The sequence below is a fragment of the Limtongia smithiae genome (assembly GCF_038497785.1).
Source record: "Limtongia smithiae strain NRRL Y-17922 unplaced genomic scaffold V1518scaffold_1, whole genome shotgun sequence".
Taxonomy (NCBI): domain Eukaryota; kingdom Fungi; phylum Ascomycota; class Lipomycetes; order Lipomycetales; family Lipomycetaceae; genus Limtongia; species Limtongia smithiae.
This window is the reverse complement of record NW_027117622.1, coordinates 601,501-626,735: the sequence shown is the minus strand read 5'-3', so window position 1 is coordinate 626,735 and position 25,235 is coordinate 601,501. Positions and strand designations below refer to the sequence as shown.

General features: G+C 50.9%; 9 protein-coding genes across 9 annotated transcripts; 2 read left to right on the top strand and 7 right to left on the bottom strand.

Annotated features, from left to right (window-relative positions):
* Positions 1 to 10: 10 nt before the first annotated feature.
* Positions 11 to 1,934, top strand: V1518DRAFT_408709 (uncharacterized protein). Its single transcript, XM_066902194.1, has one exon. The coding sequence runs from the start codon at positions 120 to 122 to the stop codon at positions 1,719 to 1,721; it is 1,602 nt and encodes a 533-aa protein (XP_066761893.1). The 5' UTR covers positions 11 to 119; the 3' UTR covers positions 1,722 to 1,934.
* Positions 1,819 to 7,633, bottom strand: V1518DRAFT_408708 (uncharacterized protein). Its single transcript, XM_066902193.1, has 5 exons — positions 7,370 to 7,633; positions 5,820 to 7,312; positions 5,542 to 5,762; positions 3,263 to 5,203; positions 1,819 to 3,212 (listed from the first exon to the last, which is right to left on the bottom strand). Exons 1-5 carry the CDS (start codon positions 7,591 to 7,593, stop codon positions 1,986 to 1,988), a joined length of 5,106 nt encoding a protein of 1,701 aa, XP_066761892.1. The 5' UTR covers positions 7,594 to 7,633; the 3' UTR covers positions 1,819 to 1,985.
* A 1,959-nt stretch (positions 7,634 to 9,592) lies between these two features.
* Positions 9,593 to 10,282, bottom strand: V1518DRAFT_14663 (uncharacterized protein). The gene is made up of 2 exons (XM_066900769.1): positions 9,829 to 10,282; positions 9,593 to 9,776 (listed from the first exon to the last, which is right to left on the bottom strand). The coding sequence occupies exons 1-2, from the start codon at positions 10,056 to 10,058 to the stop codon at positions 9,671 to 9,673; spliced, it is 336 nt and encodes a 111-aa protein (XP_066761891.1). The 5' UTR covers positions 10,059 to 10,282; the 3' UTR covers positions 9,593 to 9,670.
* Positions 10,283 to 10,449: 167 nt separating this feature from the next.
* On the bottom strand, positions 10,450 to 12,379 carry V1518DRAFT_408702 (protein-tyrosine phosphatase-like protein). Its single transcript, XM_066902192.1, has 4 exons — positions 11,896 to 12,379; positions 10,952 to 11,836; positions 10,776 to 10,890; positions 10,450 to 10,715 (listed from the first exon to the last, which is right to left on the bottom strand). The coding sequence occupies exons 1-4, from the start codon at positions 12,296 to 12,298 to the stop codon at positions 10,508 to 10,510; spliced, it is 1,611 nt and encodes a 536-aa protein (XP_066761890.1). The 5' UTR covers positions 12,299 to 12,379; the 3' UTR covers positions 10,450 to 10,507.
* A 111-nt stretch (positions 12,380 to 12,490) lies between these two features.
* On the top strand, positions 12,491 to 13,737 carry V1518DRAFT_408699 (uncharacterized protein). The gene is made up of 4 exons (XM_066902191.1): positions 12,491 to 12,901; positions 12,956 to 12,990; positions 13,039 to 13,334; positions 13,393 to 13,737. Exons 1-4 carry the CDS (start codon positions 12,577 to 12,579, stop codon positions 13,565 to 13,567), a joined length of 831 nt encoding a protein of 276 aa, XP_066761889.1. The 5' UTR covers positions 12,491 to 12,576; the 3' UTR covers positions 13,568 to 13,737.
* V1518DRAFT_408698 (regulator of chromosome condensation 1/beta-lactamase-inhibitor protein II) lies at positions 13,609 to 15,901 on the bottom strand. The gene has a single exon (XM_066902190.1). The coding sequence runs from the start codon at positions 15,716 to 15,718 to the stop codon at positions 14,009 to 14,011; it is 1,710 nt and encodes a 569-aa protein (XP_066761888.1). The 5' UTR covers positions 15,719 to 15,901; the 3' UTR covers positions 13,609 to 14,008.
* Positions 15,902 to 17,953, bottom strand: V1518DRAFT_408697 (cation efflux family-domain-containing protein). Its single transcript, XM_066902189.1, has one exon. It carries the CDS (start codon positions 17,674 to 17,676, stop codon positions 16,012 to 16,014), a length of 1,665 nt encoding a protein of 554 aa, XP_066761887.1. The 5' UTR covers positions 17,677 to 17,953; the 3' UTR covers positions 15,902 to 16,011.
* Positions 17,954 to 18,452: 499 nt separating this feature from the next.
* On the bottom strand, positions 18,453 to 20,500 carry V1518DRAFT_408694 (uncharacterized protein). Its single transcript, XM_066902188.1, has one exon. It carries the CDS (start codon positions 20,357 to 20,359, stop codon positions 18,869 to 18,871), a length of 1,491 nt encoding a protein of 496 aa, XP_066761886.1. The 5' UTR covers positions 20,360 to 20,500; the 3' UTR covers positions 18,453 to 18,868.
* A 138-nt stretch (positions 20,501 to 20,638) lies between these two features.
* Positions 20,639 to 24,316, bottom strand: V1518DRAFT_408692 (fungal-specific transcription factor domain-containing protein). The gene is made up of 3 exons (XM_066902187.1): positions 22,855 to 24,316; positions 22,472 to 22,803; positions 20,639 to 22,419 (listed from the first exon to the last, which is right to left on the bottom strand). The coding sequence occupies exons 1-3, from the start codon at positions 23,903 to 23,905 to the stop codon at positions 20,854 to 20,856; spliced, it is 2,949 nt and encodes a 982-aa protein (XP_066761885.1). The 5' UTR covers positions 23,906 to 24,316; the 3' UTR covers positions 20,639 to 20,853.
* Between the last annotated feature and the right edge of the window lie 919 nt (positions 24,317 to 25,235).

The window sequence follows — 25,235 nt, the reverse complement described above, 5'->3', positions numbered from 1 at the left end:
GGCGTTGCCGGATTTGGAATGTCAACTTAGATTGCTGGCCCCAGCGTGCGGCGCAGTTTGCTTGCTGAATTCTGCCCCTTCTCCAGTTTCTCCGAGTGCCCCCACAACACCTCAACACCATGGCGCGCCTCGACTCGCTAGAGGCCGGCGTCGCAGACCGCTGGGACACGCTTTCCGCCGAGTTTGAGGGCATATCGGCGTACTGGATCCGCCGCCTCAAGCAGGCTGAGCGCGGCCTGGCCACCCCGGACGACGGCACCCCAGCAGCGGCCGCTGCCGACAACTCGCAGCTCCTCCTCGCGAGCACGATCCATGATCTCGTCGGTACGGGACAGTCACTTTTCCAGGCACTCGTGGCGCTGCAGCGCCGCCGTCACGAAACGCAGACGCAGTACGCGGACTGGTACGACGCGTACAAGCGCGAGCGAGTGCACATCTCGTCGCTCGCGCGCGAGCTCGAAACCGCGGGATTCGCGGAGCGGGAGCGGCGTGTGCGCGCGGAGACCGCGCTTGCGGCTGCGCGCGACAGCGATGAGCGCAGCCGCTGGATGATGGAGGAATCGCGGCGTGAGCTCCAGGCCGCCCGGATGGAGTGCCGGCGCGCTTGGGCTGAGGTCGCGCGGTTGGAGGAGGTGAACCGAAAGTTTTTGGCAGTCGCGGCCGCAGAGCAGCAGCGACGGCGGCCAGTGAGCATGGCTGGATCTGTCAATGCGTCGCCACAGCAAGTGCAGACGTCGCCGGGGTCGCAGAGGCATGTACCAAGTACACCACCTGTGTTCCTCCCTCAGGATCTTACCCCTGCAGATCTGGTCCCGGGAGAAGATGAAGAGGAGGAGGAGGAAGAGGAGGAGTTGGACTACGGCGCAGAGGGGTACCGTCAGTACGAGGACGAGGAAGGCGAGCCGGAGGACGACGATGTCGACGAGGATGACGTCGATGAACCTGTCCTCGCAGGCCCGTCGACTGCACATCCACACGAGTATGAAGAAGACTACGCCCCCGACGACTCAAGTTTTATTGGAGAGCACGAAATCGCGGACGCGGACCTGCAGAAACGTCTCGCAATCCTGGATCTGCAATATCGCGCACAGCAGAGGGACGAGCTGCTGATGCTGCAACAACAACAACTCCAGCAACAAGGCGCGCAGAGGCAGCGGCCGCAATCTTTACTGCAGCAGCAGTTCCAGGCGATCGCTACCACTGCGTCCGATGCGTACGAGTTCTCGTCGCCGCCGGGTTCAATGCCTCCCGACTCGTCCTCGCCATCCTCCCCCCCTCACCAGTTCGCCGGCTCGCCGCCAACGTTACCATCATCAATTCCACCAACTATTACCTCACAGCGTCCGCTACCGCCGCAGCCGCCATACGCAATATCCTCATCCATGCAGCCTGCTCAACAATCTCGCATCCCCCCTTCATCTTCCTCCTCCTCCGCATCCTACGTCTCCGCAACTCCCCGCTCCACCTCAACCATTCCCACCACCAGCGCCGCTGGCTCCACACCCAACACAACCCCTACCGCCTCCGCACTACCCTTCCGCGTGCTCACACGGCTGTCCAACACATCGTCATCCTCCCCATCCCCTTCTTCCGTGGCGTCGTATTCCCCCGGCTCACAGCTATCCTCATCACCTCTTGCATCTTCATCCGCTGCGCCAGCGACTGTCACCTCGCCACAGCAGGTGCGCTCAGCATCCGCATCTTCCTCGCGTCCATCCTAACCGACCACCCTCAAAACCCTTTTTGTTAATTGTGTGTTTCAAAGTGTGCTTTTTGTGTTTGCATTGGATCATTGCTTTCTGTTCTAATCTCGTGTGTGATAATTCATCTCCTGTAATTTTCGGTTGTATAAACACCTCTCGCTCTTCTGAATCACTAGCATTTGTAACTAATATCCCACCTGTTAGATTGTAATAGACACTAGACACATCGTACAAACAAAATTGCTATATTTACACAAGCTATGATACACCTATAGTACAAGATCAACGCGGCTGCCGACGTCGCCCGGTACCAGGAGCGGCGGTGGGAATAAATAGATCCGAATCAAGCATATGCGCAGCCACAATTCCTGTCGGACCAGCACGCCGTGCGCCAGTGATCTGCGATATTCCAGGCGGCACGCCGCCGCGTCCGCTACCACCACCGCCGTCTTCATCCTCTTCATCGCCGTCGTCGATGAAGGAGCTGTAATCGTCATCTGCCGCGGCGCGCTGTATGCGTTTAAAGCCTGAGAACATTCCGCGACGCGGTTGCGGTGCAGGAAGAGGGGCGGTGTTTACGCGTGGTTGTGGTGATGCCTCGGTTCGGTATGGAACTTGACCGGGGGGGATTGCTTGCAGTGGTGGAACGCGTCGCTGTTGCAGAGGCGGTCCAGGACTGCCACTGTTCGCACGATACGGGCCCACTTGTGGCTGCATGTACATACCGTAGTCGCGGTACTGATACATATCCTCCTGCATCATCATCATCCGCTGCTGCTGCTGTGGTGGCGGCAGTCGCTGCGGTCCCATCGGCAGGCCCATTGCGTTCGAAGGCACCATCATTGGCACCATCATCATCATTTGCCCGCGTCCAGCTTGCGGCGGATGTCCTCGCCGCTGCGGACCACCGCTAGGACTACCGCCTTGCATCTGTCGCAACGGCATTCCGCGCGGCGGAATTAAACGACCCTGCTGCATACGTTGCTGCGGTGGACGTCCTCCGCCGGTGTACATTATCGGCATCGTCATTCCTGGTTGTGCATTTAGTCTCCATCCCGGCTGCTGCCACGGCGGTCCTGGAAACCACTGCTGACCACCTATTATCGGTCGCTGCATCGGCACGGAGGGCAAGCCTGTGGTGCCGAGTGGTTCGGCAGCGCTGAAGTCGGGGGAGGAAGACAATGAAGTGGACGATTTCGTGAAATGCGGATCGGATTTGGAGCGATAATGTTGAGATGAGGGTGGGCCAAGACGTCGAAGAGGCGCCATAGTGGAGGTCATTGTCATTGTCTCGATGGTGGGAGAGACAGGACTGGGGCCTATGATCTCGATGGACACTTCTTCTCCATCTTCCGTATCTGTCGTCGTCGTCGTCGTCGTCGCAATGGAAGAGTCCTTGGTTACAACTTCCTCAACCTTCACAATTGCATCTTCTGTAGCAGCGGCACCTGAAGAGCCATCAAGCGTTAACTCTGCAGTCGCCAAATTCAAAGAGTCGTGGCTCAAAAACTACTTCGTTAGCAGTCACTCTCTTCTTTCCATCCCCTCTATGTACATACCGAAATTGAACCCATCATCTCCGGCATCGATGACCGTCGTCTTCGTCGCTTTTCCGCCTTGGACACCAACTCCTTCGGCATCTCGGATATCTCTTCGTCCTTCTCGATGGAGAGCTGTGGGTTAAAAAGCCTCACAGCTGCGGGAGCAGGCGACGGGATAGATGTTCTCACGATCTCGGACGTTGATGCAACCAGAGGTGGGGTGCTCTGCGTCGATCCCGACGCAAAGGTGAGCTGCTGATCTGTAATAGATGACGTTATAGAAGACGAGTCCTCGACGACTGACGCGACAACCGCGAGATTAACGTTCTCATTCAGAGCTACAGATGGCAGCGTGATGCTGGGCGGTTGAGAAGGTACAGCATTCACCACGATCTGTCCTTCCTTTGCAAACTTCTCATCCTCAGACTCGGCGTCGTAGTAATGATCATCAGCATCATCGCCATCTTCTTCAGTCGTCGATTCCGCATGAGTAGGCGCATCTTTGACAATGGTACTGTTCGCTGATCTCTCGCTTGTACGACTGCCGCTGCCCAACGACACCGAACGTGTGGGGTGCGTAGTGCCGACCGGTACGCGCTGTACTATCGGGACCTTTGTCGGCGACGGGAACGGCTGTACAGGCGGCGCAGGTGGCGGAGGTATAATGCGCTGCTGCTCATCAGTGTCAACCCATTGCCGTGACACACCCTCAATCGGGGTGGTCGAGATTGTTGTGGTAGTCGCAGGATGAACCGTCGTCGCAATCTGAGTCGTTGGCCGGTTATCTTCAGTTAGCTTCTGTAGCTTCTTCTTCAAAATCGATAAATTCATCTTCTTCCCCATCTCTTTCGCTTGCGCTGCGCCTTCATGCGGCGCACTGACGACCCGGTCGCGCACACCTTGCGGAATTGTAATTGAATCGATCTGCATCATGTCCCGCAACTTTGTACCAAACTGTGCACGACGTGAAGGAGCCTTCGGTAGCCGCTCCGGTGGAGTCTTTTCGTGAGGTGCAGTCTTGCTGTTGTCCGGGTTCTGCAGTACAGTTCTCAATTGCTCATCTTCCAGTGGTGGCACAGGCTTGCGCTTAACCGTTTGCAGCGCCTGGGCTGGAATCTTTGGCAGTGCTTTGTTGCTATTCGACCTAGCTGGCTGTCCTTGTTTAACAGCGTTCTGTTCCGGAAGGGCTGGTAAAACATGTTCATTCCGAGACGTCTCGGATGTAGGCAACAGCATCGTCGAGTAAAGCTGTTTTGGCTCGTCCGAACTAATCTCAAGTTTAGGGAGCTCGTGCACCCGCGCCGTCGAGCTACTATTCAGCGGGTGATCCTGCATGCCCACAAGACTAACCTGAAACGATGGCGCGTCCTTCTGGAGCTGCGGCAGAGAATGCGACTCGGGACCGTCAAAATTTCCAATGTCGTCTAATACCGACATCTCATTTAGCAGACTTCGCGTGATTGTCGAAAATCGAGACATCGATGGTTGTGTCCGCATGTCTCGCAACGAATCAGAGCGCGTCGGAATAACACGCGTCGAATTCAACGAAGTAACAAGTCCTGCATCTAGCGACACCGATCGCTGACCTTTCTCGTGCGTCGGCCACGTGCTTGGGGGAGCAGTCTTCTCCTCTGGTCCCTTCCCAGTCGTAAAATTGTCATCAACCGCGGCAGGGAACTGGTTAGTATCATCCAACTCGTCAGAGTCATCTCTATATGCGTTCAATATCGTGTTGAAGTCAATATCATAATCAATAGGGTTCTCTGCATCATATTGCGCATCACCATCGTAGCTGACTCTTGCTGAATAGACCATAATAGCAGGATCCCGTTTCCAATCGCACTTCGCTGCAGCGTAATAACAATGCTTGAAAAATTGCTGCGAGTTCGGCAGGGCATCGCTGGTGGCCGTACCATGCTCTCCTCGGGCAGAGATATCGTATTTTGCGGTCTCTCTATTCTGCAAGCACAGAAGAAATAATCAGCAAATGATAACATAGGCATACCAAGCTCATGTTCGTGTGCGAAACAGCGTAGATCAGAAGAACACGGATATCACGCCAAGCCCCATGGTATCTACAGAATCAAAATTCAGAACGTAATCTTATGTCATTATGACTATTGAAAAATAAAACAAAATTAAACGCAAGTCAGTTCCCAAATATTAGAAGGTCAAACCTAATTCAAATGACATGAATTCGGAAAGTAGAACCAGGATGGAAAATAGCAAAAAAAAAACACATCAGCTTGCACACAAACATAATCTGGATGAGCAAATCATTGTTTTTTGCCTCTCACCAATTTGGATCCGAGAAATTTTGATTTAAGGCTACTGCCACTCGACCGTGCCCTGAAAGTGTCGAGTCCATGGCTAAGGCTGTTGCTCACGATATTCTTCGCGTGCTGAATCGTATGATTCGCTTGCTGAAAATGCTGATTCGACGTAATCTGCTGGAAATGAGGATTCGATGTGACTCGGGTGGATGGGGCGGGGTGGTCTAGTCGATCAAGAGGTTGAACTAGAAAGCAATACACGTCAAAAGAGAAATCATAGAGTAGTCGAAAGTCAAACTTACTGTCCGGTCGATTTCTCTGCATATAAAGCAGCCACTGGCGCAAAGCAGGATCTTGTTTGACCAAATTATTCCGAGCATCGACAAAAAGTTCCATGCGGACCTGCGGATCGTTTGACTGTTTGCGAAAGTTCGAATACAAAATGTCCACGTTCGTGGCCAACTCGTCCTGCACATAATTGGCGTCATCTTGCCTGTACCTAGAACTGTGTATGGCTGGGTCATGTTCCTCCGATTTGATACTGGACGCCGATAAAGACTTTGTTTCGGCAATACTATCGTCTCTCTCTCGGTAGCTGCTTGAGTCATTATGATCACGTGCGCTGGTTTCATAATCTGTCGAATCGTGTAATACCACTGCAGGAGTTGGTTCGTCATATTGTTCAGCATCTGGTCCAGCATTCGATTCGGCGTCGTCATATTCATCACTGTCGTAGGCGCCGTCCGCAAGAGTGGCCGAATGTGGCTCTGTTCGTTGCGATTCATAATAATCTTGCGCGTCAAAATTGGATTGTGTCGGAGATGCTGAAGTCATAGACTCATACTCATCAGCATGGTTTTGCGCAGTAGATTCAACATCAGAAGCGGCATTGTCAAATGATGCACCGTCTGGCTGTTCTGGCTGTTCTGGTTCACCATTGCTAGACGCAGATGGTGCAGTATGCGCCCGTTCCGACAAATTTTCAAAACTGGAGGCTCTCGAGGATGGCGCTGCCGAGGCAACATTCTCGCCGAGACTTAAATCACGAAGCCCAATCTGCGTACTAGAAACTGGCCAGGAAGTTTCAGGCTCGCCATCATACTCTACATCTGCCTCCACGCCGAGATCATTGTATTCCACGTCAACGTCAATCGGTTCGTCGTAATCATTCACGTTGTCATCATGAACGCTGTTCCGAGATGATTGGATAGAAGAATTGTAAGAGAAGTTATCGTCGTCGGCATTCATTTCATCGTGCTCTGACTCAGGCTCCTGAATTCGGCCTGACACATGGCGCGCAAAATCGTTACGAACGCTAGCTAAACCACCATAATCATAGCTCATTACCGATGACGGGATGGAGGAATCCGCGCTTGCCGGTCCAGAGGAATAATTGCTAAAGGCGCTGACATTAAGCTTCAGTGGCGGTGTAGTCACAGTCGGAACGAAGCTACCACGATCACGAGCAGCATTCGCTGGAAAAGAAGGCTCGAATCTAGGTTCAGATCTTGGAGGTTGTCCAGCGTAACTTATGGAGTCTGGAGACAGTTCATCCTCGTTGGTCGGGGCTTCTTGTTTCTCTGGCACCGCTTCAGAAACACCTGCCACTACTGCAGTTGTAGGCACTGTAGTCGCGACAGTAGGCGGCGACAGCGGAATCGCAACCCCATCCGGAGAACTCGGAGGGTCATCCCAGCCGCCGGGAATGCGGGATACCGTGCTACTCCGCGACAAGGCGGAAGAAACGGTATCTGTTCGGTTCGGCAAACTAGGCATTACGTCGTCGTCCTCGTCGCTGAAAAGTTGTTAGCCGGATCGACCAACCCAGCAGGAAAGCCATAGGAGTACATACGAATCCGAGTCGAAGTTTCGAATCCTTTGGACCGGCGCAGCGCGTGCCGCGCCGTTTCTGTTCTGTGAGGCGGACATATTAAGCGCTTCAAGCAGAGGCAAGCATCTTAGGTGGGGCGGATCGTTGATGGAAAAGTAGAAGTTTAGACGTAGGGGAGGAAGGGACACGAAGAGGCGACGCGTTGTATGCGTATTGGGCCAGGGACGCGACGACGACGCAGACATGTTGCGAGCGCGTGGGTAAGGGCTTTCCGTACGGCCGCCTTCTATCCCAGAGTCAACACACCGTCTGCTAATCTTCACTTTGTGGCTCTGTTTCTGGATGCTATTCTTATTGGAGCTGATAAGGCAGAGATTTAATATATGCTGTGAGTGCAGCGGTACATTTTTACAGAGAAAGGCGTGAGTGGCCAAGTGCCAGACGTTTGCTATATATATCGAAGTGCAAGTCGGGAGTTACAGCATTCGTAATTTCATCGACAAATTTCTCCGCTGCAAGGAGACGCTGGTATCGAGAATTCTAAGAACAATGATCTTTCGAGAAGCCAGTGTGCCGTGTCCATGTTGCAAAATACAGACGTCTCGTTTTCTAAGGCCATGACATTTGAGGACTGAAGCTGTACTTCCTAAGAGTAAGTTCCGCCCAAGTTGGATCGCGTACCACAGAATAACATCAGCTCTCCCTCAAAATATCGACGTATCATAGTAATTGCGATCGTAAAGCTCTGCGCCAGGTTCTTGTAATCTCGTGGTAGTTGCGTCTCGACTGCCGATGCGATGGCTGCCCGCGTGATGACTCAGTGATGAGTGGCGTCAGAGCATCAGTCGTCAGCCCGCACAGTGACGTCACTATCACTACCTGCCGTGCTTCGAGAGTATTGCTTCATTGATCAAACTCAAGCAAGTTCGCGGCGTTTGCCGATGGAACATCTTAGCCTGCGTTCGCTGTAACGATTACGGAGACTGGGGACAATTATGCACGCTCTTGGTGCTTCTGTGGAAATGCTACTCGTTCGTCCGCCGGTGCGTCATGGCATAGCGGCACTATAGTTGGTCCAAACTGAGCTTCACACTACATCTCTCTGCGTGTTTCTTCACTTTGATAAAACTGATATGCAGTTACACACAGCGGCGTTTGGATAACTGTCATGATACCATTTCGCATATATAACGCAGGCAATGGCTCGTCATGAGCTTGGCATCCAAATATCGCGTATCGTCTTCACCACACTGTACCGCTATTGTCACCTCTACCAACACATCTCCCAAGTCGCCTTCGCACCATTTACCATGCTAGACATTATATTCAAGAAGGTTGAGCATTGACAGTCCTCTGTCCGGTGACCGAGTGTTTCCCTTTAGAGAACAGCAACTAGATTTCGAAGTACCAGTTATATTTTCCAGTTCGAGTACTTACGGACGATGTGGTACATCTGACGGCCAGCAGCAACGCTGGCGATCTGGAAGCAGGCACAATTGATTGTTGAAGGGAGAAGAAATCCTCGACGATGCGTTTCTCGGATAAAGTCAGTTTATTGTCGATTGATACGGTCCTGACGATCCAGCGAATCCTCGTAGCTGGTCGAACTTCAAGGGATTCGTCATGGTGTAACTTGCATTGCTCACATTTTCCGTGTACGTGGGCTCTGAAATGTGCATGCTGGGCCTAAAGCGGATTTTGTAAGAGTTTCGTATCGGCGAGATAGTAGCACTTTTGCCGCTCTCATTATACCTGGTTTCGTATGGTGTCGGGTAAGTGAGACTGTTGCGATTCACATATCGAGCTGTTCTAACTTTTTTACAGACCAATGATCTTTGCACCGCTATCAAAAGTTCAAGTTATCGGCAGAAATTGGGTCTGTGTTCCTGCATTATTCCTCTTTATGATCCTTCAGGTGCCTATCGCATTTGTCCGCAATATCGGCGGATTTATCGTGGTTCGCATGTGTACGAGTTTCTTATCCTCTCCGACTCTTGCAAACGGCGGTGAAACTCCTGGTGATATCTTGGAGCCTGCAAACTTAGCGTATGGACTCGCCTTCCGAGCTATATCGACGGTCATGGGACCTATATTCAGGCCGTTCCCAGGTTCTGTATTGCACGAGTCCAGGGTTGGCGATGGACATTCTGGCTTCCAACGCGGATGACCGGAGAGTACTTTAGGATCGTGGTTATCTTATTTCCTCAGACTTTGTCGGACACATTCTCGCTCGTCGTCCTTGCAGATTGTGCAAATTGATAGGCGATTCGCGTTACGACTCTTTGCCAAGATGGAGCAGCAAAGAGCTTTGCATATGAATGGCTAGTTCAGCCACTTGCTAGCCCATTTCTCGAGCCTGGAAGACTTTTTCTTGAATTCGTAAACTGCCCTCGTGTACTCTGTTATGTACTCGTTCTTCGAGGTGTTCCTAATCGTTGTTATTACGGCGCACGGCACTTATTCCATGTGCACTGGTATACTTTGGCATTCTTATCGGCGTCGTCATTGCTTTTGCTATGTATGGTTTGGCACCAAAGTTCTGTATGCTGCCAAAGTTGTTCAAGGGTGCCGCGCCAGAGACCGTGTTCCAAGTCGCCTTGTTTGCATTTCCCCTGTTACAAGCGTCGCTAGTTCTATTTGGATGGACCTCGACCGCAAATAACCATTGGATTGTTCCCGTCATCGCAAGCAGCTTGGTCATTGACGGCATTCACATTTTTCAATTAGTGCTCACCTACCTCGTCATGTCATAGTCTAGCTACCTGACATCCGTCTTTGCAGAAACGACCTTTGCCGCACTGTCTTTGCCGCCTCCTTTCCGTTATTTGCTCGAAGCCTTTATCTGAATCTGAAGTCGCCAGAGAACGGAAGATCTCCAGTTGCATGAGGATCCATGACTATGGCCGGCATTGCCATGGTCATGATTCTCATTCCAGCAATGCTTACAAAATTGGGCGACAAGCTGCGTGCGAGAACGAAGTATGCGAACTAATGGTTGTAGAGATATGACTGGCATTGGAGTGGACTTACATACACAAGGACGGGTGTTTAGAGTTGTAATAATTTCAGATTTCTGTGTGGATAATGGATAGATGCTCTTGTTGATTTGCTGATAGCTTAATATTTTATTGTTCGTTCGATATGCAATAACTTATGGACTCAAAGAGCAGACCGCGGCGTATTAGCATCAGCACGCATGATATATCCCCGCATGCGCATCTTCTGTTGCTGCGTATCGGTCAACAGCATGCTTGCTTTAATTCGGGCAAATTCATCTGTCGACAAGAGCAGATTGTGTTCCATGTATCCTGTTGCACCACCAAACTCTGAGTCTATCATATCAATAGTCTGTTGTATCATGTCATATCTGCAAGAGCGGACGTGATGTTAACAAAAGTTATGTTAAATACTATTCGGAAAGACTTACCCCGAATCTGTGCCAGCAGTTGCGGACAGCCCGTATTCTCGAGCAATAGTTTCGCGATCCAAGTTCAGTAGTAACAAAATAAGTACAGCCAGTAGGCCAGTTCTATCCACACCATCTATTATACAAATGTCAGCAGAAATGGCAGCGCCGACATATAGCAATGCATTAATTCTTACCTGAGCAGTGAATCCATATCGGCTGGTCAGGATAGTTTCCAATATGGCGAAGTACACGCGCATACGATCCTGCTCCTTCGCTCAATATTTTCTTTTGAGCGCTAACCGTTTGTCCCCTGACGCTCTCAATTGGAACTGAAATGCGCTCTATGCCATCTATGCTGTAGCTTGACGTGCTTGATTCAGCCTCTGACCGCAGATCAAATATTCTGCCGACTCCAAGTTCTTTCATGCTGCGCTCGCCAGTATCGCTTATGCCTGACAGTGTGCCGGACCGGAAAATATACCCACTTCTGACGACTTTACCATCGCGTGTAGTCCAACCACCAAGATCTCGGCAGTTGGTCACTCCATCGACGGATTTCCATCGACTGAGCACGCCAATATAGCTCGTATGCTCTAGGAACCTCAGGCGACAAGCTTCCGGCAAGAGCCAGTCAACTATCGTTTCGACCACCTCTGCAGCATGAGTTCTGCGTTTCCCTGTTGAAGAATCAATGGAATAGAAATTGTGGTCCGCGTTTGGAATGAGCTTGAGTGTATGCCGTCCAGCCAACAGATTTGCGTATTTCGCGGCATCGTATATTGACACTATGTCGTCTTTAAGACCATATATAGTCAAAAATGACGTCAACGCCGGAAGCTTTGCTAGCTCAGTCATATCAGGCTTGGAAATACTCCAAGTCTCCGCCGCAGGGAACCATTGTCGCTCAGTCTTGAGAAACCGCGGGACATCGAACCAGTAGCCGTTGTCTTCTTTCCACGTTTTGCAAATGCCTGAAGTGCGCCCTAGCACTTCACTGTTCGTGAAACGTCCGCTGCAATTGATCAAATTTGGAATCGAGTGGTCGTAGCGAGCGACGTAGGACAGCATTGCCACGGCGCCTACGGCGTGATTCATCGTCAGCATGGATCAACGATAAACCGCATGACGAAGAACATACCTCTTGAGTGTGCGACCAGCGCGTACACATCAAGCTTCTTCACTTCGCGCAAGTACGCGAGAACATCGCGAATATCTTTGTAGTCTTCGTCGATGGTCCTGCCCTCAGGTGCTTCAATAACAGCCGACTCGCCGCACCCCCGAAAATCAAATCTGAACGAGTACAAGCCCAGCTTTGAGTTTGAAGCCAGTTGATGTGCAAGCAGCTTATGATAGCAGTAGCTCCTGTGTCCGGCAAATCCATGCATAATGACGACGACTCGCGGTGGGTACGACGGACAGGACGGGATCGTCATGGTACCGACAATGGAGCCACAGCTTGACGACGACGGGAGAGCGAATGGCACCTCGATTCGCTCCTCCATGAACGCTGGAAGCGTAGAGACGTGTGCAGACACTGCCATACCACAGCACCAGGTTGAGAAGACAAGGGAAACAGTGGCTACTCGTACTACTTATGAGCAGCCGGGAAGCGGGGCTGAGACTGATGATGTGGGGGAGCCGAGGGCATAGCGGTGGCCCCTGAGAGTGCATCACGTGAAATTTTGGGTGACCAGATGGCACTAAGTTGATCGCCAGGTCTTCATAACGCGCATCATCACCACTTCGCGCCATCATCGTCGCGGGCAGCAAGCCACAGCCAGTTTGTCTCAGTTCACGTCCATTTATAGCCGGTGCTCTGATGTCGTACGCAAACTATGGTGGCGGCAGTGGGGGGGGGCCAAGCTCTGGCGGGGCCCCTGGTAATCTACAGTTCTACTCCTCCAACTACGAGGCGCCCACCGGAAGCGCGGCTGGGGGACGGTTTTCACGAGGCGGCGCAGGAAGCTCGGCGCCTCAGTTTGGCGGTTTTGGTGGTAGCGGTATCGGCTCCGGCGGTGCTCCTATTGTTGGCGGCATTCCTGGCGATGGTTTGTCGGCGGCAGCAAGCGGTGAGCAGCTTGGAGGCGGATGGCTTGCGGCCTTCGGAACTGGTGGATACTCAGACGAGCCGCCACTTCTTGAAGGTGAGATCTTGTTGTGTGAACTTTATATCGAGTCTGGTCACTGACGGCTTTTAGAACTTGGTATCAATTTTGGACATATCAAGTCCAAGGTATGCATGGAAGTGTCTTTTCAGACAGTCGGTTGCTAACTGTAGTAGACCTTGACGGTTTTGAACCCTCTCGCACAAGTCGATCAGAATATTATGGACGACTCTGATTTGGCTGGGCCAATTCTATTCTTTCTTTTATACGGTACTTGTCTCTTGTTATCGGGCAAGATCCACTTCGGTTATGTTTACGGTGTCGCTCTTCTTGGCTCGGTGTCGCTCCATTTGATCTTGAATCTGATGGCTAGCAGCTCTGGTATTGATTTTGTGCGGACCGCAAGTGTATTGGGTTATTGTCTTTTGCCTCTTGTTGCGGCCTCATCTCTCGGCGTTCTTATTTCCATTGAGTAAGTTTCCGTCTTGTTTTGGCGGACCCTCTGCCGTCATGATACTAATTCTCTCCAGCAACTTTATCGGTTATGTTTTCTGTGCCATCGCGATTTTCTGGTGCACTTATTCTTCATCGGCGATGTTTGTTGCAGTACTGCAACTCTCCGACATGCGTGCCCTAGTGGCGTACCCGCTCATGCTCTTCTATAGTGTATTTGCGGTCATGACAATCTTTGCCGATAAAGCATGATATTTGATTACGACGACGGCGATAGGTATTAATCAAGATTATCCACAGTTAATCAATAGGTTAATATGTACTGTACAATAGTAGTATACTTTTATCACAATATTCATGACAGCTTCAAATGTGCCTTTTCGTCACTCCCACTTATAATGACCATGCCTATAGCCTTAGAATACATGCTTCTCCACAAGGTTACCAATAAATGCTGGTGAGACAATCTTTTCCAAACTCATGATGTATCCCTGAAGTGTTCCTAACCAGTGATCCAGCGTTACTCTGCTGACTTTACAGGCTCATCGGTTGTTGAAGGTTCTTCAATCGGCATGCTCTTCGGTCGTCGCCGGCTCCTTATCCTCTGCTTGCTCCTCGATCTTCGTAGGTACCTTAGTAGTCGTAAGCTCCTTAATCTTTGTAGACTCCTCGATCTCCGTGGGTCCTTCACGTTCAACCTTCGTGGGCTCCTCTGTCTTTGGAGGCAGTCCCCCCCAAAACACTAAACTGACCACCAGCTCCAGTAATCATCATGTCGATTCCCCTCGTCGCGGTATTTTCGATCTTTGTAGGGACTTCGACGTCCTCTCCAGCGGGACCCTGCCCTACCTGATACGTCTCTCCGAAACCCCACGACCATGCCGAACCGTCCTTAGCAAGTGCGATGTTATGATGGCTCCCACATCCAATAAACTTGAATGAGACTTCGTTATCCCCGTCATCTTCGACAACAAGCTTGGTCGGAATAGGCAGGAACCGAGGATGACCCCCTTCGTCCTTCACTACAGCATCAGGTACCAAGTCCTTCTCGATGCCAATTTCAGAAGAATCAATTCGTCCAAACACGTATAACTCGCCTGTTGACGATAGCGCAACGGAGTGGTGCTCACCACCGGTGATATAAATTATATCCTTAGTAGCAAGAGCATCGATATAAGTGGGAGATGTCACAACCGCTCCGTCTTCTCCGGCACCTTCGCTCGGAATCCCGCACTGGCCAAACTGGTTCAGGCCCCAGGCCATAACACGACCTGAAGAATCGATTGCAAACGCGTGAAACTCGCCGGACCCAATAAATTTAATATTCTTGATTCCGAATTCACGGGGAACCAGAGACTGCATTTTTGCACGGTCCATAACGCGTCTGCCAAGCTGGAATTGTTGCCCATTGCCCCATGAATAGACGCGACCAGTGGTGGTGAGAGCCATGACGTGATCTTTTCCTGCAACGATTTGGCCCACAGCATAAGGAACAATAACCTGTACCGGCTGTCGCTGAAACTCTACATGCTCGTTAAAGCCCAAAACGCCTTCATTGCATCTGAACGTGCCCCACGCCCAGATGCGGCCCTCGCTCGTCAGCGCCAGACTCAAGTTGTCAGAGGCGGCAACTTGAACAAACACGAGATCAGACGGCAGATCTTCTACTTTCGCTGGCGTGCTTTCAGAAGGGTTCAAATCGCCATCATCGTCGTCATCGTCTGCGTCGATATCTCGTAGAGTAGCGGCATCACCGCTGGTCGTGTTCCGGCCGAGAGCTCCATGGTCGTTGCAGCCCCAGGACCACAACTTGCCGTCTTTATCAATTGCAATCACGTGCGCACCGCCGACAGCAAAGTCTACAATCGAGACTTTGCTGGAATCCAAGTACGGATTTAGTCGCGGCCGCTTCACCTCCTTGTTCTTAGCATCAGGTCCGAGGCCAAGTTCGGACATGCTACCAGTTCCAAAAACGTAGACATTAAGAGGCTCGGTCTTTAAACGCGGAATTGGCACAATAACCCTGCCAGTTGTCTTTCGGAGTTTGTATGGCACGGCATGTTCGTCGCGTTTAGAATCAAAGCCGTTTGCTTTCGTGACCGCGGGGTTAGGTTCTGCTTCTGCAGTCTTCACCTGCTTGCCGTTTGTCTTCGCTTCGATAGTGGTTTCCTTTTCGTGAACTCCATTTTCGGTGGGCGAGAAGTCAGTGTCTGGCTCGGTGATTGTCGTGACCACGGAATCTGTGGCCGTGGCAAGTGAAGCCTTTGTTGTGGCTGCTGTACTAGCCTGGCTGGACCCGACGCGTCGTCCCCGTGTTGCCGCTCGCTTTGGCGCTGCAGCGGCCTTGTTGTCCTCAGCAGCGTCGTCATGGACGGCCTTCCTCTTGCGGCCGACAGGTGCCATTATCTTGGTGCGTTTCTATGTCGTGTACGCTGTTAATGGAGAGTCCGTTGTTGCAGAAATCAAGGGTTTTGGCCGCATGAGAGCGGCTTCAAAATCTCACGCGCACGCACCGACCGCGTCAACACCAACCCCGCGCCGCGGATTGAGCTGCATATCCTCCACCATCTTTGAGCTCAAAGGCACAGGAGGGGATTACTATACATTCCGCGACGTGTCAAAAGTCTAAACTCTCTATCTGATATTTGAGTGGCTTAAAATTATGGTACACGGCGAATAGAGCCAGTCAATGCAGACTACGAGCTCGGCTTATCATTGTCTGCGATATCACGGTTCATCCAAGATCTTGTGTCGACGGTTCCATCGTCAAACGTGCGAACAGTAACGATTCGGACGCCATGCACGTCCCGCACAATGGAATCGCGGATATAGTGTGCAATCTTATTCGCTTCTGCCAGCGAGACAGAGGGTCCATGAATTCGGACGTCGAGGTCGATTGAAATCACCGGACCTGCCTTGGTTCCTCGAAGATCGACAATCTCCACTGGCAGAGAAGATATTGATTTTCCAGGTGCGATTGCCGCTTCGGCGGCTTGTCGTGCCTGAGACAGAAGACTATCTTGCGCACTATGATCTGCCAGTTCCAGTAGCGCCTCTTTGGCAGACAAAAAGCCTACTTGGAGAGTAACGAGCGAGACAAGAACACCTCCAGCAGGGTCAAGCCAATTCAGATGGAAAAAAGAAGACCCGGTGATCGCGATGAGCGCAACTATAGATGTTAAACTGTCGACGCGGTGGTGCCACGCGTTGGCTGCGAGAACAGTAGACCGCTTCTCCTTTGCAACTTTCATGGTAGACTGGAAAAGCCACTCCTTGGCGATGATACTGCTACCAGCAAGCCAAGCAGCATTAATGTCCGGAGGGACGTCAGAATGATGGTGAGAGTGCGAATGTAAATATGAGAGTATGGACCCAACGAAAGTAGAGGGTGCCTCGTGAGATAGAGCATGAGGATCCACTGCAAGGGCATTGGAAACCACTTCCTGGGCAGTAAATATGTGTCCATACAACGAGTCCGCCGCATTGACGCCGATGCCAAAACCAGCCACAATCAACATAGCAGAAACGCCTAATGAACCGAGAACTTCAATTTTTCCATATCCGCGCGGAAAAAACTTGTTCGGCTCGCGAAGAGACACTGAGACAGTTGCAAGCGTTAAAATATCCGAGAACATGTCGGTCACCGCGTGTGCCGCGTCAGCCAATAGGGACTTGGAATTGAATATAATGCCGCCGGCACCTTTGGCAACGGCCATGATGATGTTGACAGCGAGACCAATACGAGTAATTCGAACCCCGGGGTCTTTTGTATTCTTGGATAGTAACAATGCCATGGTTTCGTTGTCGCTTGCGTGAGAGTGGACGTGAAACAATGAGTGCGAGTGGTCGTGGTCGTGCTCGGAAGGTGCGGAGAAAGCAATGGGCTCTTCGATGTCACCGTGGCTGTGATTATGGACTTGGGCAGGTTCGTCCTCATTTTCATGTTCATGGCTGTGATCATTATGGTCGTGATTTTGACTGTGGTCGTGGTCGTGCTCATGGTTCAAACTCTTCGCCGAGTCGCGTGAGCTTGTCAGGTTAGACGAGCTGAATGATCTCAAGCTAGACGCTGATGGCACTGGGGTGAAAAGTCGCAAGGCAGTGGGAGCTGCACCACATAGTAATACCGTCGTGGAGCAGTTGCTGAATGCGAATCGAGCAGGCGGCTTCTTGGATAGTCGCGCTTGCTGACGACGCGTAGCCGATAATGAACTGCTTAAGTTCCAACATGGCGATGCATTCAATGAGCTAGCGCTAGACTTGAGCTGTATTGGCCGGTATGAGCTGGACGAGTGGGACGCAAAGCGGCACGGGGTCGCAAATGTGCCCCGGATAACGTCCACCGCAGAGCCAATGTTCATTGCTCCGCTCTAAACTGGGGAAGGTAGGCTGCAGTGTCGCCGACTTCGCGAGAATTGCTGCAGTCTATCCGCGCCGGAATGCTGCTGACGAGCTTCTCGGAGATGTGGCCGAGTGCTGAGTCCCGGTCGAGGAGATCTATCGCTTCCCCGTCGCTCCAGTGGGGATGTAAGGCGGGCCAGAGTGCGTGTCGATAAGTCAGCTGGTGTAGTGAGGCGCGTTCCGAAGCCGAACGCGAACTTGCGCTCGGCCAGAACTCGGTTCCACACTTCTTTCTGCATCCGCATCTTACGCTGCCGTTCACCGTCCTCGACGGGGCCCTGTCTTGTCCCAAATCTTATCGGTCATATTTCTTGCAGTTTATTTTACATTGCGCAGTCTCGTAGTGTCTAAGCTGTAGAGTGCCGGTCAGCTTCCAGTCGTGTTATCGTTAGTGCACGATTGGACAGGAGCAGACTCCAGTTGCGCAAAATCGACCGCTCTCTCGACTCGCGGGCATCCTGAGACGCAATTACGGCTTCGGCGGCAGCTGGCGCAAGACTCCTACTAGCCATATGACTACAGTATATGTAGTTAACTGGTTAATTGAAGATTGGTAGATGCCGTGGAGTATAACCCCGGAAGCCTAAGCGAAGCTCTGCGTATTTTTTATCTGATCAGATTTGATCAGCCGCTATCGATCTGTGGCAAAGTCTCGCCGTACAGCCTGCGCCCGCCCACATTTTCTACGCAATGGCACTGCCGGAACTATACGTAACAATAGCAGTGTAGCATGGGACACAAATACTTCGATCCTCTCCATTTGTATGACTATTCGGAGCTTGCAGCTTTTAGTAGGCACGGAGTGAGTCTCCTTCCGTGTGCGGCGCTCCTCCACCGCTGGTAACTGCGCCAACGCCCCTGATCTCTCCGTCCGATCTGTTCAATTCAGCTCAATCAGTTTGCCCGGCTCGCAAGCCACAACGCAACCACCGTCAAGATATCGAATACGACTCTGCTCGTTAGATGCGAAACTCTGAAACTCAACTTAACTATCTCGTAATCGCAACTGCTGGAGCGGTGTTAACCGTCTGTACCGACTCATCGACTTCGCCCTCAGTTTAATCACTTCATTGGTATCTATAGTTAGAGCGTCGTTAGTTTCTAGCTAACCAAATTTACATTTAGTATTGCATCCTCTCTCCCTGGAATTCGTTACAAGGTTGGGCGCCATTCGTTAACCCAGACATCTCGCGGTTGGCGCAGCATGTTGCCTGCGCGCTTGATAAATTTGCCATAGCCCTGCTCGCCGACCAGACCACCTTCGTCTCGAGCCCAAACAACTTGCCCTCTCAAAATCGTGTATCGCGGCCAGTTACCAAGCGCCAAGCCCTCGTATGGCGTGTAATCTATCCGGTGGTGCAAATTGTCGTTCTCAATGGTGACGCTCTCTTTGTCCTTAGGGTACCAGATGACAATATCTGCGTCGTATCCAGGCGCAATATATCCCTTCTTCTCCAGTCCATAAAGCTTCGATGGATTCGTGCAAGCAACCTCCACAAACTTCTCCACAGAGATTTTGCCGTCTGTGACGCCCTGATATCCGAGTGGCAGCCGCGTCTCCACTCCTGGAAGACCGTTAGGGATTGCACTGAACTTGGCAATCTTTGACTTCTCGTCTAATCCAAGCTTCTTGCCATGCGGATGATCCCAGCACGATGGGCAGTGATCTGAAGAGAGAGTCGTGAACGTGCCGTTTGCAATTCCCTCCCACAGCGCGTTGATATCATCCGGGTCGTCCCGTACAGGCGGCGAGCACACATACTTTGCACCTTCAAAGTCCGGCTTCTTGAGCACATCCGATAACAGATACAGGTACTGCGGGCATGTCTCGGCGTGGATTGGAAGCATTCTAGTTTGTGCAGCACGAACGTGGTCACGAGACGACCGTGTCGAGATATGCACGAGCAGAATAGGTGTATCCATTAATTCCGCAATTGCAATTGCACGATACGCGGCCTCGTTCTCCACAAGCGGCGGCCGAGATACGGCGTGAAAAAAAGGGTCGGTCTGGCCGCGTTCTTCCAATTGCTTGATAATGAACTTGATCATGTCCCAGTTTTCCGCATGAATCATGGTGGTCATCCCAAGTTCACGAGTGCGTTGCAGCACGCTCATGATTTGCGCGTCATTCAATTGTCGGTTATCATACGACATATAGAGCTTGACACTTGAAATACCTTCTTGGTGACGCAGAATTGGAAGTTGCTCATCCAAGACGGCGTTGCTCGGGTTTGTCAGAATTAAGTGAAACCCATAGTCGCAGTACGTACCACCGTGCGACTTTGCCTTAGCGTGGTAGTCGGAAATCACCTTCAGTACGTCCTCGTCTGTCTTCTCTTGTGCTGCAAAGCAAACTATAGTCGTCGTGCCACCACAAATTGCACTCCGCGTTCCTGTGTCGAACCCGTCCATGGTAATTCCACCCGCACCCTGGGAGATGTGCACATGCGTATCCACACCGCCAGGCGTAACGTGAGCTCCTTCAGCATCGATAATCTTCGTCCCCGGTTTCGCGATTGATGTTAATCCACCGCCGATATGGGTGATCGTTCCGTCCTTCACGGCGATATCACTATTCGGAGGGAGAAGCGTTCCACTTGGGGATACGACAATGCCGTTTGTGACGATCAAATCGAAGTCCATGTAGCTACTAGAGTCAGACGGCTAAGTGATGAGTTGTACAAATGATCTATGAAACGTGAAGATCCTCGAAGTACGCCAACGCCTCGGATCCGAGGGGACTGAATTTAAATTTTGTGGACCCTCTCAGTGTTTTTAATTTCGCGCTCAAACTTTCATCGTCAGGGCCAATGCATCGCGCGCCGCCGGCGACAGCGCGCCGATGGCATGAGCATGCCTCCTCCGGACATATTGGACCAATGAGGTTCATGATTCCGGCCAGCTTGCCAATCACCTTAAACATCGCGCATTAATCAAGTCATTCAATTACCATGTATAAATAAAAACTCCCAAAATAATCAAATATCCAAGTCGCACTCATATTACAAGGTCATAGGTTGATGTCAACAACGGCAGACCCAGTTACAAGTTCCACGAAGAACAAATTATTAGAATATACAAAACTCGTGATTTCATCGCGAGTATCTATCATATCACATCGCAACATAGACACTACATTATACGCTGCTGACAGGATTGAAACCATCTTCAAACAGCATCCCACCCACGTCAGCGTAGTCAACCAATCTATGATCGTCAGGCTGCATCCCGTTCGACACTGAATTTCCGAGACCATCATCCTGGCTACTCGCCGGACTGCCCCAAAACTCAGACACACCGGCCATGTCGATAGGTGTTTCTGCCTTGAGATGCAGTTGTTGGGGAGCCGCCTGCTGAGGGGGATGCTGGCCAACTTGGTGCGGCGGTACAAGTACCGGTTGAGACGTTGGTGCTTGTAACATCGGCGACGTATTAACGAATGGGAGATCTGTGGTATGCCCTCCATGAGCTGGCGGAGAAAGCCCATTCTGAAACAGATGAGGTTGCTTAGGTTGATGAGCCATCGCGCGAAATTGTGCCAGTGACGGAACAGACGAGAAGATTGACCAAACTATTTTCTCCAGTCTCAACAATGCATATTCAAACATCCATGCAGCTCGAGAATGAACACGCAAGTGCCATTGGAAGCTTTCCTTGTGGTCTCTATAAACTTTAGCTTCCTCGTCCGATGTCGCCGTGGCTTCCAACAGAGCGATATACTGTCCGATCTCAACCAGGCAGTCTCGAGACGAGTGAATCCAAAACGCTTCCAAATATTCAGCTGATAGGGAACGCACGAAGTTCACTGCAGCGTTCGCTCTGTCATTTGCCGCCGTGCGGAATTGCAAAATCAGTACGCTATCCGTACATCCTTCTAGCGCACGTAAGATAGCTCGATGAAGCGTAATTTCAACAGTATAGTATGCCAAATGAAGATATCCTGTGGTACACAATCTCTTGGTAACAACTGACGTTGGCTTCATGTACAGGCAATCAGATAAGTGAGAGTGCCATTGTCTCAATTTCAATTGCAAAGGCTTCGCCAATTCGAAAACTACCTGTGGCTCACGAATCTCGTGCTTGTATCTGGTATAGTCCGCAAAAAAGAATGTCTGCAAAATTTCCGATAAAATCGCTGTAAGACTAGAAATCTCAATCAGTAACTCCGCTCCATGGTCCACTCCAGACGCCGAGGAGAGCTCTACGCAGAAATCGTCCAGCTCTAGCATAGGTACTAGCCAGTTCTTGTCGTCAATGTAACAAGGTCTACCGTGACATAGCGCAACCCAACGATCTTGAACAAATAATGCCCACGCTACTCTTCGGCGCAATGGAATTTCCCATGAGGGAATGCTCCATCTGCTGCAGTCCAGGTGTAGTCCCAACGCCATCGCGACGCTAACAAGTTGGGCTGTGAAAGCCGAGATCTGTGTTTTGCTCAAATTGAAACCGCCGATAACAGCCTCGGGCTTGCGCTGAATCAGCAGCAAACCGGCCTGAACAGTCGAGAGTCTTGCGCGATGTAAATGACGCTGCGTCGTGTTATAGGCAATCTCATCCAGTTTGACATTATCAGGCGCGATTTCTGCTTGTGAAAGCTCCGGATCATAGGCGCACCAATTCCAAGCCAGTGAATAAACGGCAGCCAGTAATGGAGGCGAAATATTCCTTGGCGATAAGTTGTACTGCGACAGAAAATATGTCTAACCCACAAGATTAGCCGATTGCCATCATAGCAATCTAAATTAAACTTACCTTGTGAATGATCGGATACGATGGGTGAACGATTCGAAAATATAAAGCAACAAGCTGAGGCCCATAAGGAGCAACAATGTCCTCGATTTCTTCCACAAGTTTGTAGTCCTCCTCCAGTTCATGGTCGTTTGTCATCAAGAAGATAGCGTCATCGGAAACTGGCCGCAAATAGTTTGCCTTGGAAATTGGAATTCGTTCGCCAATAGCAGCAGAGAGGCGGTGAACAAACTGATACTCGTGATCCAGAATATTTGGCCCAATTAATTCCGAATAAGCCTTATCGTTCATTCCCAACGAGCTTTCGATAGAAATCGGGTCCATTATGTCAGAGCCTAAATAAGTTAGCTTCCAGCATTCACACAACTGAAAAGCCGGACACGTACGCTCATCCGTCAATTCACTATCGCTTCCGGCTCCCCCAGTTTGTTTCGATCGCTTTAACGCAGGCACCATGACACCTTTTTGATCCTCTAACGTGCAAATCTCAGGATTGTTTGGCGGTATGAGTATTCCAGTTGTGCTTGAATCAACGGATGTAATATCGTGATAACCGTTGTTATGAACTTGATGGGGATGCACCGTTTTCACTGAAGCCTGAGAAGCTGCGCTAGTTTGACTCTGAATTTGTACGGTCGTGTTCGTCGGGTTTGGCTGGATCGCAGGATAGTGCCCTGGCTGTGGATTAAATATTGTACCACTGGACATCGTAGTCACATGTCGTCGTCTTGTCGGTGGCTCCAACACAAACGTGCAAACTTCGTCGTGAGAGACGCACATGGTGCAGACAACATTTCCCTCAGGACGGAGACATCTCGTCTTTCGTCGGCGACAACCATCGCAAGGACGCTCGCGTCTGTTGCGTGTATAAAACGGACGATTGAGCGCCGAGTTCGCAGAAGACGACAACAAAGATGATCCTACTGTGGAGGAGCTTGAAGTATCACTTGTCTGCGCGCTCAACGACAAGTTTCCACCAGCGGCGCTCGGCAATACTGCCTGCGGCGGTCTGGAGGCCGAAGCTTTAGATTGCACTTGTGCTGAGGCTTGCGACTGCGAATGTTGCTGCGATTGAGACTGCGATTGAGACTGCGATTGAAGATGTTGCAGATGAGCTTTGGACTGAATCTGAGCTGGTGTCGGTGTTTGCGACTGCGACTGTGCATTCGATTGAGACTGTTTTTGCTGCGCTTGACTCTTCGGAACAGGTTGCGAGTCTAACGTCTGATGCTGCGAAGCTGCTGATAACATGCTCTGCTGTTGGTTCAGTTGCTGGGGCTGCTGCGAACTAGAAGACTGTGTTGACTGGCTCTGGGGTCCGCGCTCAACAGATGAGCTGTTCTTCGTGCTCGCTACCGTCTGAGCAGAACCAGCGCCAAAAGACTGTTCTCCCGCCGGTGCGGCCTTCGGAGCTATAGCAATATTGACCGGCGGCATAGATATAAAAATCACCAAAGATAGACTGATAGGCCGAATTCACGAAGCTTCGAACAATTTGACGTCAAATATGGAGAACGGCACTCCGCCTTAACTTCCTGCCCAGACTCTACCGAACGGACTGAGAAGCGCCAATGCTCAGCACCAGCAAGAACGTAGTGTAACCAAACGATATCCCAATCTGTGGTCGGAGAACTCAGGTTGACGACTTCTGTGATGATATCGATGTTCTGTGTGCTGGTGCACTTTGCCTTCCTAATTGCTAGACTTAACTCGATGATGGTCGGGTGACGGCTGAACAGGATTAAAGTTTGAGTTGTAGCGTAACTACAGCGAATCGGGCCAGTTAAAGCTCAAATGCGCAGTATCAGACATGACGGTGCAGGTACAGAACCGAGGGTTTATTACCACTTGGCCGCTTGCAGCTGCAGCCAGCGAAACCGTGAACGGTTTAAGGTTTGCCTTGTCATTCGCAGCCCTTGGGGGAGACGACCCCCCACGCGGAATCAAGCCACGGCTCATCGGTGCGAGCTAGTCCCCTTCTGCTTCTGCTAGTTGCTGCCAATTTCCGTCTTCGGTTCTTTGGCTGCAAATGCTCGCCAGCGCGAGATGCTTACAAACATGTAGTCTTACAGACCATTCATTGAATAGCCATCTGTCAAATAGCCCCAGATAGCAGTATTGTTCATGCAGTGATCGAGAACCAAGTACTTGTGCACTACACATGGACTTCACAGGACTCACCAGTGAACTGAAATGATAATTACGAAACAAACTGGCAATTGATAATCGTGCTTACATAGGCGCTTTCGAGCGTATATGCGCACAAGCAAGATGACATAGAAGGAAATCTTCAATCGACAGCAAACACACGTTACCGCGCTAGGACACCAAGCAATTGCCACACACCTAAGTTCCTGGGCTAATTCGCTTCGAAACCAAACAAAGCGCCAATCATGAGCAAGAGATGATCAGACAGATCAGCATTATCAGGATCACAGCTGGTATAATAGTAAAGCTAGTTGTCGACAAGGCAGCCAAGCTAAGTAAGTACTACGGAGTTCTCGAATGTCGCTTGTAACAGACTGCTTTCCATTGCATATTTCGTAATCTCGCAGCAAGATACAGCTTCAAAATATATTTCAAGACTAGCATGTCAATTCACATGCGCATACGAGAGCAAATGCAAGGTGCCGTAGCTATGAACCTGTGTTTCATGTCGAGCTTATACCAGTCTCGCCTGTTAAGATCCCACAAAATTTCCTCCAGACAGTTCGTTTTCCCTTGTCGTGTGCGCCACTATCGTGGCCTTATGACTCCGCGGAGATGG